General features: G+C 40.0%; 1 protein-coding gene across 9 annotated transcripts in view; it reads left to right on the top strand.

Annotated features, from left to right (window-relative positions):
• CEP112 (centrosomal protein 112) overlaps positions 1-14,263 on the top strand; it is a 362,242-nt gene that overhangs the window by 57,061 nt on the left and 290,918 nt on the right. For 6 of the 9 annotated variants that reach the window (XR_012154913.2, XM_073311620.2, XM_073311624.2 and 3 more), the window contains one exon: positions 10,679-10,765. The exons of the other annotated variants lie outside the window; for them this stretch is intronic. Coding sequence is in view for 5 of the 6 variants with exons in the window: in XM_073311620.2 (XP_073167721.1) it covers positions 10,679-10,765 (87 nt within the window). In the remaining variant the exon portion in view is untranslated. The remainder of the gene's footprint in view (positions 1-10,678; positions 10,766-14,263) is intronic. 9 annotated transcript variants of the gene reach the window in all.

The following is a 14,263-nucleotide window of genomic DNA, read 5'->3' as shown; positions in this document are numbered from 1 at the left end:
ATGTAAAATAATCTACATTGAAGCAGCCCCCCTCTTTAAATCTTGAGATTGTCTCCTGTTATCCTTCAGACAGCTTTATCCTAAATAGTTTAGGCAAAGGATACAGGCTGTGGACCTTCTTACAGCTCTTGCAGAGAGTAGCTTTTTTTTTGCTTAAGGCCTAAAGATCAGTCAGCTGTCATGTACAAAGCACCCTTAGAGCGCCATGCTGGAGTTGCAAAGAAGTCAGCTCCACTGCACTTTAAGCTAAGGTCTGTGCTGTGGTCATGGTTGAGATTTTGTTCTTGACATACACGAGTCTCACTTTCACTGCAGTTCTTTGTGTTGCAGGAAATTTTTCTGTTAATATGTCTTGCCTCTTTTAGGCTTCAGGATGTTTCAGGTCTTGTATTTCTATTGGAAAGAATACAGTCAGAGTGATAAATAAACTTATGCCAAAAAAGGAGGTATTTTGTTAGAAGGGGAAAAAGTGTATGCCACACCAAAATAATCCCCTATCCCCCTTTTCCCCCCATAAAGACCATTAATGTGTATTTTCTGCTTGAAATCCCTTTAGGTTTAAGTGGCAGTACTGCGCTACAAAATCCTTTACTTACCAGTGAAAAAGGATGGTCTTAGCTCTTGCTTTATATAAAAAACATTTTATCTATCTATATCCTTCCTTTTAAGTCATTATTCATGTATATATTATCTCACAGACACACATACTGGGTTATAAGAAAGGATATGTGATTAATTTGAAAATGAGGAACTTTATTCTGCTATTCTCATGTATTTTATGAGTGCATAGTTATGGAAGCAGAGTAGATAACTATTTTGTAATGTCAACAGTTCAGTACTAAGAATTTAAGAGAAATTCATGCATCAATAAACTATACTCTAATTGTATAAATTACGGATAAATAAACCAGTATAAATAAAGGTTTTATCAGTTTCCTTTTTCTGCCAGTGGCTTTCTGTGTGACTTTTGGCAGGTCAGTCATTCTGTCCTGCCTCAGTTTATTTTTGGGAATAAAATGAGGACAATTATCCTTACTCATCTTCGTTGTTTAAAAATAAGGGAGTGGGGTACAAACTTATTTTATAAATATAAAATTAAACAAAAAAATAATAAAACCTTGAAAATGTGAAAGTGTTTCCGAATGGGCAGACAGTAGTTTAATAAATATATAATACACCTAATAATACTTGATAATTGGGTGCAAAAAAAGTTTGACCTTTCGTTGCTGGCATCAGTTCATGTTTAAACCAATTTTGCCATATATGTTTGTTACACACAGTCATAATAGCTAAGGAGAGTAGGTAATGAATTGCCGCAGAAAATGTATTATAATTGAATTTCCCCATAGGATATTACAACCTCTGGACATTCTTCCCTACAGGCTCTGTAGGAAACAGATTCTTGTTTACTTCCTTCACTGTACTGTGTCTTCTATGAGATACATGCACAAGTTTAAAGTTCTTAGGATGAAATCATGTCCCCACTGAAATCAACAGGAGTTTTGCTGTTGACTTCAGTGGCGCTAGGATTTCAGCCCTAGTTTTCTTAATATATGGTAATTGTTCCTTTCTTTCCATTTCATGAACACAAAAAGATGAGGTGGGCAGCAGCATAGATTTTGAGATTGGTGGGGCATCAGTCTGCCACAAGAAGCGAAAAATGGAATGTAATAACTACTGTACATGATATTAAACTGTTCGGAGGCATAATTTTAAAAGTGTGAAAATAGTATCTAATACTAAATAATGGAGACTTCCAATCGTCTATAACTTAAAAAGATAAAATCTGTTGTTCAAGAGAACCAAGTGCAGTGCAGTACTTCTACAGTGATTCAGCACTTCAGTTATCCAGATGAAACACTATATGTGCAAAGAATTATTGTTTATTATTACTTAACCCCATGTATTAAGAGTTGAGTAAATGGCATTCAGTAGGAAGTTTACTAATTACATGGTAAAGAATTAAGTTTTGTTATGTTTCTTTTTATATGATTATTAATCATTGTGGATTAATAATTCCTTTTTTGTCTTGGTGTTATGCAGGTGTTGAAAATTTTGTCTTGAGAAAAAAATAAGTTGCCCTACTTTATTTGTTCTAACTTTGAAGTTAGAATTTACAGTTTACCCCTCACCCCACCCATCCCCACACACACACTCACTGAAAAAAATCTGGCAAGTGAACATAGAGGTTTTGGCAAATATCCCAAAAACACTGATGTACATTAAACCTTCAAGATGCCACCTCTGGCCTGAAGGTGATTAGTCCAGTGACGACAAGCAAACTGTGATCAATAGGAGTTCAAAGTGTCTCTGATCCCCAGGCACAAAATAACATGGCTGATCTGCACAGTGATATGTTTATATATCGGATAATTAAACAGATATAACAGATTGTACTACTTCTGCAAATTCATGTGAAAAAAAAATAGTGGCAGGATAAATGCTGGGATTGTGACGTGAAAAATTTGGGAAGCACCTAGATAACTGATACTTATGGCAGTAATAGGATGGCCACTAAGAGGTTTACATTATGAACTGCATTACTTCAGATTTCTGAAACTGCCTTTCTGAAAATGGAGAGACAAGGTGGGTGAGGTAACATCTTTTATTGGACCAGCTTCTATTGGTAAGAGACACCAGCTTTCAAGCTTACACATAACTCCTACATTTCTGAAAATGCTTTACGGTGGTGTGATGACATAATTGTTTGCTGTTGATGAGTTTTTGAAAATAGGAAGAAAGGAAAGTCTGCCTAGGCACTTAAAAGCTGTTCTGTTGGTATCACCCTCCATGGCTTTAAATAACAGGGGCAGCACAGATGTTTGACATCAGTAATGTTTACATGGCCTTAGGGTTTAATTGCTTCATAGTCTCTGTGAGGAGAATAAACAATGACAGAAACCCAAAGGAATGATACTCAGGCTATGGCAATGGATAAATTTCACACTTCATTGCAAACTTTTCAGCTATGGATAAATATCTACTCAAAAATTAAGTTATTTTTCTATCTCAGGGATAGTGCATCATGTACTTTCTGTTCTAAGCTATCTCTTAATTAGGAATAAGGAGATGAATTCATAAGTAAGCTGTTAGTGTACATGGACATCAGTACATAAACCAACAATTGCTTTTCTGATGAAGATGAATGCACTGAGGTCTAAATTATTTTCATCTGCTTTCTTTCTGAAACACATGAAAGGGTTACCATGACATTGTTTGTATAATATTTTGTGTTTGCAATATATATTAAACCTATAAAGTATAACACAATTTAAGACACAGAAACTGATGGTAGATGAGAGGAGCTGGCACGGAAATACAGTCAGCTATCACCAGGAAGTTAAGTTTAATTTAGTGATAGGAGATGAACATGCTAGTAAGTAAACGTTGCAGTTAACTTGACTCATTTAAGCACATTTTAAATTTCAGAGATATTCCTTTCTTTAAGTAGATAAGAGTATTTGAAATTTAGGGGAAAAGCCTCTTCTCTTGCTCCCACCTGCCTCATGCACGCTTAGGCCAGGGACCCAAGACACTGGGATGCAAGCTGCAGGGAAGGTTCAGGTCCTGGCCCTGCATAGCAGAGACTCATGGCCAGGACTGCAAAGAGGAGGATGAGCCCTGTCCAGAAGGTGTCTCTGAACAGTTCCTTACCATGGATGCACCTTGGAGACTAACAAATTTATTTGAGCATAAGCTTTCGTGAGCTACAGCTCACTTCATCGGATGCATCCAATGAAGTGAGCTGTAGCTCACGAAAGCTTATGCTCAAATAAATTTGTTTAGTCTCCAAGGTGCCACAAGTACTCCTTTTCTTTTTGCGGATGCAGACTAACACAGCTGCTACTCTGAAACTTACCATGGATGGTTCCACATTCCTGGCTGGTGAGTGAAACAGCAGGGCCGTGACAGCAGAGCTGCAGAGGGCTTCCTGTGTGGTTGTGGGGCTGGTGACAACCAACCTCTGCAGGTGCAAGGTGTGGGGAGGTCTGAGCACAGACCCTGCTGCTGAACAGCTTGTTCTCATGGACCGAGTCATTCAGCAGCGGGTTCGTCTCCCTGTACCCAGGGACTCCTCCTACTCTCTGTAGTCCTGGCCAGAGGTGTCTGCTCTGCCTCCCCGGGGTCTCAGCCTTCCCTGCAGTTTGCGCCTGCTGGAATCGGGTGTTACTGGCCCTGTGGCAACACAGGGAGCCCTCTGCAGCTCTGCTCTCATTTTCCCTCTCCCTCATTGCTATGACTGCAGGGCTAGTGACACCCAATCCCTCAGGTGCAAGGTGTGGGGGAGGCTGCATGACACCTGTTACCAATTGATTTTTTCTCTGGTTGATTTCAATGTTGTGGCAAAATAGAGGTTTGCCAACAAATATAAATTGAATCCTGCCAAACCTATCTATATGACTGACCTGTATGCCATTATGCCAATCTTTGTGTCATCCTTAAATTTTATATTTACCAAATCGTTGATAAAAGTGTGTCAGGGGTAAAAGTTCATCCCTGCTTTAAGGCTTGCCCCAGGCATATACACAATTTAAAATCCTATTCAAGCCCTTAGAATAGGACATACGAAGGACTTAAGTGGTGTATAGTCTTTGTACTGGCCCACTGTGCAGCTCTATGTAAGTGAAAAGCTGGCAGTAATTCTAAAATTTTAATATTTTTACTGAGATTTTTACTGAGATATGTTTATCACATTAAACAGTTGAGTTAATGGTTTCAAAATGGCTGTGGAAGATAAGACAGCTGTACTTATGCCTCATGGACATAGAACTGAATATCAAACTCATAATCTTAAATATTATTACCACAATTTTTCCAACAAGTCAGTATGAATGCAGGATTAGTCTCACTTCAAAGATAAACTTAAAAATAAAACCACCCTTCCCTGACAAAATAAAATCTTGATACTCCTAATTATTAAAATATATTGCACCTTAAAAACTTGGTAATTGAATATTTGAAACATAGGTTCCCTATTTTACTTTTGTGTCTGATGTGGAGTTCCCCAGTATCGGGTGACGACATCACACATGTTGTCAGCAGAGCAGGCAAGTCAGAAAAACACTGGAATTTTAAAAAGCACCTAATGAAGTCAGGCACCCTTCTGCCAATGCGAGTTGGGCATCTAATTTTTGAAAATTCCACCTTCTCTGCACTGTTTGGCTAATGTTGTAAATGAAATGGAGAAAGCTGAGTATTTGGGACTTGTCAGGGAAGAATAGTTTAACCATTTTGTCTAAAATGGAAAAGGATTTGGAAACTTTAGTCTACCTAAGGTAATTTAAGTGTTTCTATAAAAAGAAAAGGAGTACTTGTGGCACGTTAGAGATGAACACATTTATTAGAGCATAAGCTTTCGTGAGCTACAGCTCACTTCATCGGATACATACAGTGGAAAATATAGTGGGGAGATTTTATATACACAGAGAACATGAAACAATGGGTGTTACCATACAGACTGTAACAAGAGTGATCAGGAAAGGTGAGCTATTACCAGCAGGAGAGCGTGGGGTCGGGGGGGGGAACCTTTTGTAGTGATAATCAAGGTGGGCCATTTCCAGCACTTTACAAGAACAGTAGGAGGGGAAGTAGTTTTACTTTGTGTAATGACGCATCCACTCCCAGTCTTTATTGAAGCCTAAGTTAATTGTATCCAGTTTGCAAATTAATTCCAATTCAGCAGTCTCTCGTTGGAGTCTGTTGAAGAATTGCCACTTTTAGGTCTGTAATTGAGTGACCAAAGAAATTGAAGTGTTCTCCGACTGGTTTTTGAATGTTATAATTCTTGACGTCTGATTTGTGTCCATTTATTCTTTTATGTAGAGACTGTCCAGTTTGGCCACTGTACATGGCAGAGGGGCATTGTTGGCACATGATGGCATATATCACATTGGTAGATGTGCAGGTGAATGTGTGGCTGATGTGATTAGGCCCTATGATGGTGTCCCCTGAATAGATATATGGACACAGTTGGCAACGGGCTTTGTTGCAAAGATAGGTTCCTGGGTCAGTGGTTCTGTTGTGTGGTGTGTGGTTGCTGGTGAGTATTTGCTTCAGGTTGGGGGGCTGTCTGTAAGCAAGGACTGGCCTGTCTCCCAAGATCTGTGAGAGTGATGGGTCGTCCTTCAGGATAGGTTGTAGATCCTTGATGATGCGTTGGAGAGGTTTTAGTTGGGGGCTGAAGGTGATTGGCTAGTGGCGTTCTGTTATTTTCTTTGTTGGGCCTGTCCTGTCGTAGGTAACTTCTGGGTACTCTTCTGGCTCTGTCAATCTGTTTCTTCACTTCAGCAGGTGGGTATTGTAGTTATAAGAATACTTGATAGACATCTTGTAGGTGTTTGTCTCTGTCTGAGGGGTTGGAGCATTTGCGGTTGTGTTGTAGAACTTTGCTGTAGACAGTGGATCATGTGGTGTGGTCTGGATGAAAGCAGGAGGCATGTAGGTAAGTATAGCGGTCAGTAGGTTTCCGGTATAGGATGGTGTTCGTGTGACCATCGCTTATTAGCACCGTAGTGTCCAGGAAGTGGATCTCTTGTGTGGTCTGGTCCAGGCTGAGGTTGATGGTGGGATGGAAATTGTTGAAATCGTGGTGGAATTTCTCAAGGGCTTCTTTTCCATGGGTCCAGATGATGATGATGTCATCAATGTAGTGCAAGTAGAGTAGAGGCATTAGAGGACGGGAGCTGAGGAAGCATTCTAAGTCAGCCATAAAAATGTTGGCATACTATGGGGCCATGCGGGTACCCATAGCAGTGCTGCTGATTTGAAGGTATACATTGTCCCCAAATGTGAAATAGTTATGGGTGAGGACAAAGTCACAAAGTTCAGCCACCAGGTTTGCTGTGACATTATCGGGGATACTGTTCCTGATGGCTTGTAGTCCATCTGTGTGTGAAATGTTGGTGTAGAGGGCTTCTACATCCATAGTGGTCAGGATGGTGTTTTCAGGAAGTTCACCGATGGATTGTAGTTTCCTCAGAAAGTCAGTGGTGTCTTGAAGATAGCTGGGAGTGTTGGTAGCGTAGGGCCTGAGGAGGGAGCCTACATAGCCAGATAATCCTGCTGTCAGGGTGCCAGTGCCTGAGATGATGGGGCGTCCAGGATTTCCAGGTTTATGGATCTTGGGTAGCAGATAGCATACCCCAGGTTGGGGTTCCAGGGGTGTGTCTGTGCAGATTTGTTCTTGTGCTTTTTCAGGGAGTTTCTTGAGCAGATGGTGTAGTTTCTTTTGGTAACCCTCAGTGGGATCAGAGGGTAATGGCTTGTAGAAAGTGGTGTTGGAGAGCTGCCGAGCAGCCTCTTGTTCATATTCCGACCTATTCATGATGACGACAGCACCTCCTTTGTCAGCCTTTTTGATTATGATGTCAGAGTTGTCTCTGAGGCTGTGGATGGCATTGTGTTCTGCACGGCTGAGGTTATGGGGCAAGTGATGTTGCTTTTCCACAATTTCAGCCCGTGCATGTCGGCGGAAGCACTCTGTGTAGAAGTCCAGTCTGTTGTTTCCACCTTCAGGAGAAGTCCACCCAGATCCTTCTTTTTGTAGGGTTGGTAGGAAGGTCTCTGTGGGTTAGTATGTTGTTCAGAGGTGTGCTGGAAATATTCTTTGAGTCGGAGATGTTGAAAATAGGATTCTAGGTCACCACAGAACTGTATCGTGTTCGTGGGGGTGAAGGGGCAGAAGGAGAGGCCCTGAGATAGGACAGATTCTTCTGCTGGGCTAAGGGTATAGTTCAATAGATTAACAATATTGCTGGGAGGGTTAAGGGAACAACTGTTGTGGCCCCTTGTGGCATGTAGTAGTTTAGGTAGTTTAGTGTCCTTTTTCTTTTGTAGAGAAGCAAAGTGTGTGTTGTAAATGACTTGTCTAGTTTTTGTAAAGTTCAGCCATGAGGAAGTTTGTGTGGAAGGTTGGTTTTTTTATGAGAGTATCTAGTTTTGAGAGCTCATTCTTAATCTTTCCTTGTTTGCTTTAGAGGATGTTGATCAGGTGGTTCCGCATTTTCTTTGATAGTGTGTGGCACAAGCTGTCAGCATAGTGTTTCTGTCCTTGAGTAATGAGCCTTCTCTCTCTTATTTTGAGCAAGCATTTTCAGAGTTTTTCATACCATATATCTGGATACATTCTTCACTAGTCCTCTCCAGATGAAGTTTAGAATCCTTTTCTGCAAAGAAGTGCCAGGTCCTTTTATACTTGAAAGGAAACTCCGCTGGAATTCATACATTGAGCTACAATGCACTCTTGCTAATTGGAGAAAACTGGCTGCCAGTGAGAGGGCATATTTAACATACATGTGGTACAAGTGCATATTATGAAATGTCTAGCATTTGATTATCTTGAGAATACAAGAGTCTGTGATACTTGGAAAATGAGGGGAATAGATTTCCTTTCCTTTGGATTAGATATCAGTCCACCCATCTGTGTTGAAAAGAGTTGGATCTGCTGGCAAAAGACTTGGAGATGTTTTCTGGCATAGTAGCTTATATAGGACTGCAGACCTATTTTGGGCTTTGGGTTAAATGTCCTGCTTAGGCATAGTACAGTTAGATGTATTGGTACTTAAATGTGGAGAGTCCTTGATGGAAGGGCTTACTGCCCTTGCCTCTCCTACTTTCAACTGTTGACAGGATCTATTGCCCATAGGGTTTTCTTGTTAAGTTCAGTGCAGTAAAGTTGTGATCTTTTGGCATGTGGATGTTTAAAAATATCTATATTGATATAGCTATGTGTTATAGTGAACTGATAGCAATGTGTTTGTATTAAACATGTATGTTTGTATACGTAAAATAAATTAGATCAATTCTTGAAATACTGTGTTTATATAAACCAAAGAAAATACAGAAAAATAAATTTAATGAATAATGAATTTGATTCTTTGTCACGGGGTGCTCCACTCGCTGCCAATATGGTGCCTCCTCCTGATCACTCTGGGATTAGCTCTTGAGGCCAGTGCCCCATCTGCAGTTTGCACGCCATCACTCTGGTCTGCAGCTCCTCTCACTCCAGGACCTGCAGCATCTTCTTTGTCACTTAGCCCTTTGGCTTGGTCACTCAGTGTTCCCATTCTGGGATCTGTCCATCAACAGTCCTAGGCAGTCTTCCCATTCACTGCCCCAGTGCCACTCCCTCAGTGGCTGGTGGGGAAACTTGGGCCTGCCCTCTGCTCCAGGTTCCTGTCCAGGGACCTTCAGCTCAACAGTTCTGGGCTTCCTTTCTCTGCCCTCAATGCTCCTTCCCTGGACTGCTTTCTACGCTCTGGTTCCCCTTCTGTGTCTGGTTGTACCAGCTCCAAGAACCCTCTCCCCAGGGAGTGACTGCCTTTTCTCAGCAGCTGACCCAGTCTGTAGCTACCTTCCTGGCTTTATAGGTCCCACCTGTTGCTGCACAGATGAGCTTGTTCCTAATTAGCTGCCTCCAGCCAAAAGACTCCCTGTTTAAAGCCTAATTAGCTGATTGGGCACACCTGGCCCAATTCTGCTCTTGAAGGCTCGTGTGGGATCTCAATCATATTCTTGTATATAATACAGTTTATCCATCATGTCTTAGTGAAACACAAGAGGCCAGATCTTTGGTCCAGCCAAGCTGTGCAGGAGCTGAGGGTGGAGGGAAGGTGGCTGGGATCCTGTATTCAGCTGTCTGAGGAGAGTGGTGGCAATTCACCATCTCTTAGAACAGCTTAAATGTTGGTCTAAGGCGTGCTAGTGGGAACAGTCCAGTAGAGAACATTCTGCTGGCCAGCCATTGTCACCCATACCCCATCCTGATGTGTCACTTATGAACAAAGGAGGTTGTAGGGTTGATTATGCTGGGGGAAGCTTTCTGGCTGCATCACTCCCTGAGCAGCAGAAGTAACTAGTTTTAAGTGGGAGAGCTATAGTATGGTCCAAAGTATCATTGGTCATTTTAGAAAGATTTTTGGTAAAGAGCTATGATATATGGAGATACATTTTTATTATGGCCTTTGAGAAGCATTGTCAGAATTGTATGAGAGATTTAAATTATCATGTTGTCGTCTTACGTGAACAACTTGGCCTGTTTACAATGAACAGCAATATCATTGGTATGTTACATGCAAGCTTTTAAATAAACTATAATAAACAAATAAAAAGGCAAAAACAAGATATTTCCAGCTTGCTGATTTTCCAGCAATAATCTTAATGATTTTGTAAGTAAAAGAATCTTTAAAAAAGGAAGTGTGTACGGAATATAAGATCTGTGAATAATAGAAACCTACAAAAATAAACATGAGTGAGAGATGAAGGAAATCCGTTGTATAAATTGGAGAAACACCTGCCTAATAAATACGAGCTTTTAGCATGATTTATGTGTATTATCACAAATATTAAAACTTTCTTTTCACACTGTTTTGTTTAAAAATATAATTTTAGCTTTTTGGACAGTGATTGTCGTTTCTTTCACCAGCTAAAATCTTCTACAATTTTTTTAAACAGTGGGTGCAGATTGAAACTGTTAATGTTTGTATGAAATAAATGGTATGAAAACACTTAAAAAACTGTACCTGAATTTTTTTGTATCGTTTATCGAGTAGCAAACCCTCTGCCCCCCAAGCAAAAGACTAGTTTTCTAATTATGGAAAGTAAATAATCACTGAAGGGCCTTAATATAATTTTATTCTGAAAGTCAGTTAATAACTATGAGATACTTTTTCCTTTAAAGCTGGAGATGAAAACAAAAATAATGGAAGCTAAATTTCATGAAGAAAAGCTTAAATTACAGCAGAAGCATGATGCTGATGTTCAGAAGGTAAGAAATGTTTGGATGTTACTTCTGAGGGATGTAGAGTTCATGAATCTGTATACTATCGAATATGCTCCTAATAATAAATAATTCAGAGCTGAATTTAATTTCTTTAGCTTTTTCAGATTAACATTCATTTTCCTTTAAAATAAGATTTTGTTGTTTGTTGCAGTTTGCAAAAATTGATTTGAAAGGGAGATCTCCAATACTGGTATGAACTTGGAAAAGGAAAATGTCTCTGTGAAAAGTTATTGTATGTGCTATGTGATGATACTGCAAATATGGGGGTTTGAAGAACATTTTTTTGCTTCACAACCCAGCAACTTTTGCGGCTTCATCTGATAGTGAAGCTGGAAACCCTATGATTTTATCATTAACCAAGACCACCTTCGGATTATTGTTCTGGAAGCTCCAGCTTTAACTCTAGCATTGTGTTTGTAAATTTGTATCCCTTGGCTTTTATTGGTTTTAGTGTAAAGTTCAGTGTCCCTTGAACATTTTCTTTTCGTTTTAATTGTTTAAATGAGTCTCCCAAATGCATTTGTTTATCCGCACGGTAACCGGACCTTGGTTTCCCTGTTTTATTTTTGACGCTGTGCTTGAAAAAGTAGGCTGGTTTAATAAGAAGAGTGGCAACCTGTTGAACACGCTCACACTTCAGCTCACCCTTAATTCATCAAACTTTTGTTTTACTTTTGATTCTGCACCGCAATAAACTGTCACCTAATAATGGTGACTTTGCGCTATGTAGGGTTTCTTCTGACTGTGTTGCAAAGCATCACTTTGCAAATGATTTAAAAAGACTGTCATCGCCTCTATTGTTTATCTCAGTATCGTGCTTTTTATACATAAGGTCACAGCCTCTGAGATACTCAGTGCTTCTTCCAAGGTGCTGATCGCCCTTAATTTCCAAGGAGTTAATGGGAGTTGAGAGCTCAGTACCTCACAGGATGAGATTCGTGGGGCCTTATCCAAATTTAGGCTTAGCATTACTGAGTGTCTCAGTTTTGTTTTTCAAAACTGAGTCACAGGCTTGGAGGAAGTCAGTTGACACAACACTATGACACATCAAAGACTCCCATAAAGGATGTTAATATTTGGTCAGGTGCATATTTGACTCATCTGTTCTGAAAGCTTGTCAGTGTAACCAGCTAGTGAAGATGAGAGTCTAAAGGAAACAGCTTTGTAAGAATAAGGAATAGTTGAGATGCTTTCTCATCTCCTTAGTTGTTGTTTTTTTCAAACTGCTGTCAAGGTTCCATCTTTTGAAGTTGTTTTATCATGTTGGATATGTTTCAGAAGAAGTTCAATAGTGTTGCATTAATTCTTTAATCACAAGATTATTTAATGTAGGAGAGAGTAACATTCTGTTTTGGGGTGGCAATGTTCTGCTTGATGTGAGGTTTTTAGGATTACTATAAAATGTTTTAACGTTAACTGAAACATAAATGTTAAGTTTAACGTTCAGTTTATAATATTCATTAAAATAGTGTCTTAAACTGCATCCAGAAGCATGAGAACTTACATAAATATACATCTTTTTATTTTAATATTCAGATTAGACAGTACTATAAATTTAGTTTGCCTGTACAATTTCAATGATAAGTATATTTTTATAAATACAGAGGTGTTTGTATTTTTATAAATACAAATACCTATATAGGATTGTCTTTTGCTGTCAACATATCAAGACAACTAAAGTTTAAATCTTTTTTATGAGAATGTGGAAAGAAAAAAAGAGTAAAATTTTTTTTAAAAATAGTCTTGATGGTTTAAGGAAAGGAAGGAAGTCCAGATGAGAGGCTTCCATATCCCTACATATCTGTTGCTTTCCTTCTGTGGCTTGCCTCCAACAGTAGTGCTCTCTTGGGATGGCCAGATTCATTCAGTGGAGGCAGGGAAGAAGGTTGAGATATCAGTGCAAGGAGTAAAGATCAGCAAAGGTGGGACTGAGAAAGCAAATTATGCTAATGAGTCTGATAGGATCAAAGTACTTGACTGGACAGAGAGAACTGGTGATTTTCTGAAGGATCAGAGTATAGAGATATAATGTTTATGTATAACCAAATACTGGTTATGGACAATGAAGATAGACAAAAAGTTGTCTTTGCCTTTGGATTGTAGATTCCAGTGTACATAGAACACCATAGTAAATCTCCATTAGAGCGTACTGTCTTTGGAAGGACCCACAAAACATAGTAAAGGAATTGCAAGCAAATATATAAATAGTTTCAGAGGTAAGATAATGGGGAGAGGGAGTTTTTAATGTGATATTTAGGGTACAGGCAGATGTATTGCTGGGAGTGAAAAAGAAAACAACTGAATGCTATTAAAGGTATCAGACATGGAGAGGAAGTTGGAGTGGGTCATCAGTGTGCACACTATATCCCCATAGAGAATGTAGTACTACCAGAAGACAGGGTAAGGCCCAAAAATGCTACCCTTGCTTTTACTTTTGGAATAACCAATTATATTTTTTTTGAGTGACACAGCGGGGTCACTTGGGACAATGTCTTACAGTATTTTAAAATAAAAGAGAAAAATTGTTTACCCACTGAATGCCAAAGTGTTAATTCTTTTATAAAGAAAACATTGCATCTTACTTTTTCTTCCCTGTGTTTGTGGTCTTTCCTTGGTGGGATCCCAGAGGGATTATTGAGCGTTTATCAATAAAATTTATGCTTACATTCTTGGATTGTCTTCAACACTATTAAATTTACTGTTACATTATATTGTGTTGGGGCTGAGACAAAGGAACAGTCAGCATGGATTCACCAAGGGCAAGTCATGCCTGACTAATCTAATTGCCTTCTATGACAAGATAACTGGTTCTGTGGATGAAGGGAAAGCAGTGGACGTGTTGTTCCTTGACTTTAGCGAAGCTTTTGACACTGCCTCCCACAGTATTCTTGCCAACAAGTTAAAGACGTATGGGCTGGATGAATGGACTATAAGGTGGATAGAAAGCTGGCTAGATTGTCGGGCTCAACGGGTTGTGATCAATGGCTCCATGTCTAGTTGGCAGCCGGTATCAAGCGGAATGCCCCAAGGGTCGGTCCTGGGGCCGGTTTTGTTCAATATCTTCATAAATGATCTGGAGGATGGTGTGGATTGCACCCTCGGCAAGTTTGCAGATGACACTAAACTGGGAGAAGAGATAGATACACTGGAGGGTAGGGATAGGATACAGAGGGCCCTAGACAAATTAGACGGTTGGGCCAAAAGAAATCTGATGAGGTTCAACAAGGACAAGCGCAGAGTCCTGCACTTAGGACGGAAGAATCCCATGCACCGCTACAGACTAGGGACCGAATGGCTAGGCAGCAGTTTTGCAGAAAAGGACCTAGGGGTTACAGTGGACGAGAAGCTGGATATGAGTCAACAGTGTGCCCTTGTTGCCAAGAAGGCCAATGGCATTTTGGGCTGTATAAGTAGGGGCATTGCCAGCAGATCGAGGGACGTGATCGTTCCCCTCTATTCGACACTGGTGAGGCCTCATCTTAG

This window comes from Lepidochelys kempii, chromosome 14 (genome assembly GCF_965140285.1).
Source record: "Lepidochelys kempii isolate rLepKem1 chromosome 14, rLepKem1.hap1, whole genome shotgun sequence".
In the NCBI taxonomy this organism is placed as follows: Eukaryota; Metazoa; Chordata; order Testudines; family Cheloniidae; genus Lepidochelys; species Lepidochelys kempii.
The sequence above is the reverse complement of the archived record's forward strand: the minus strand, read 5'-3'. Positions and strand labels throughout refer to the sequence as shown.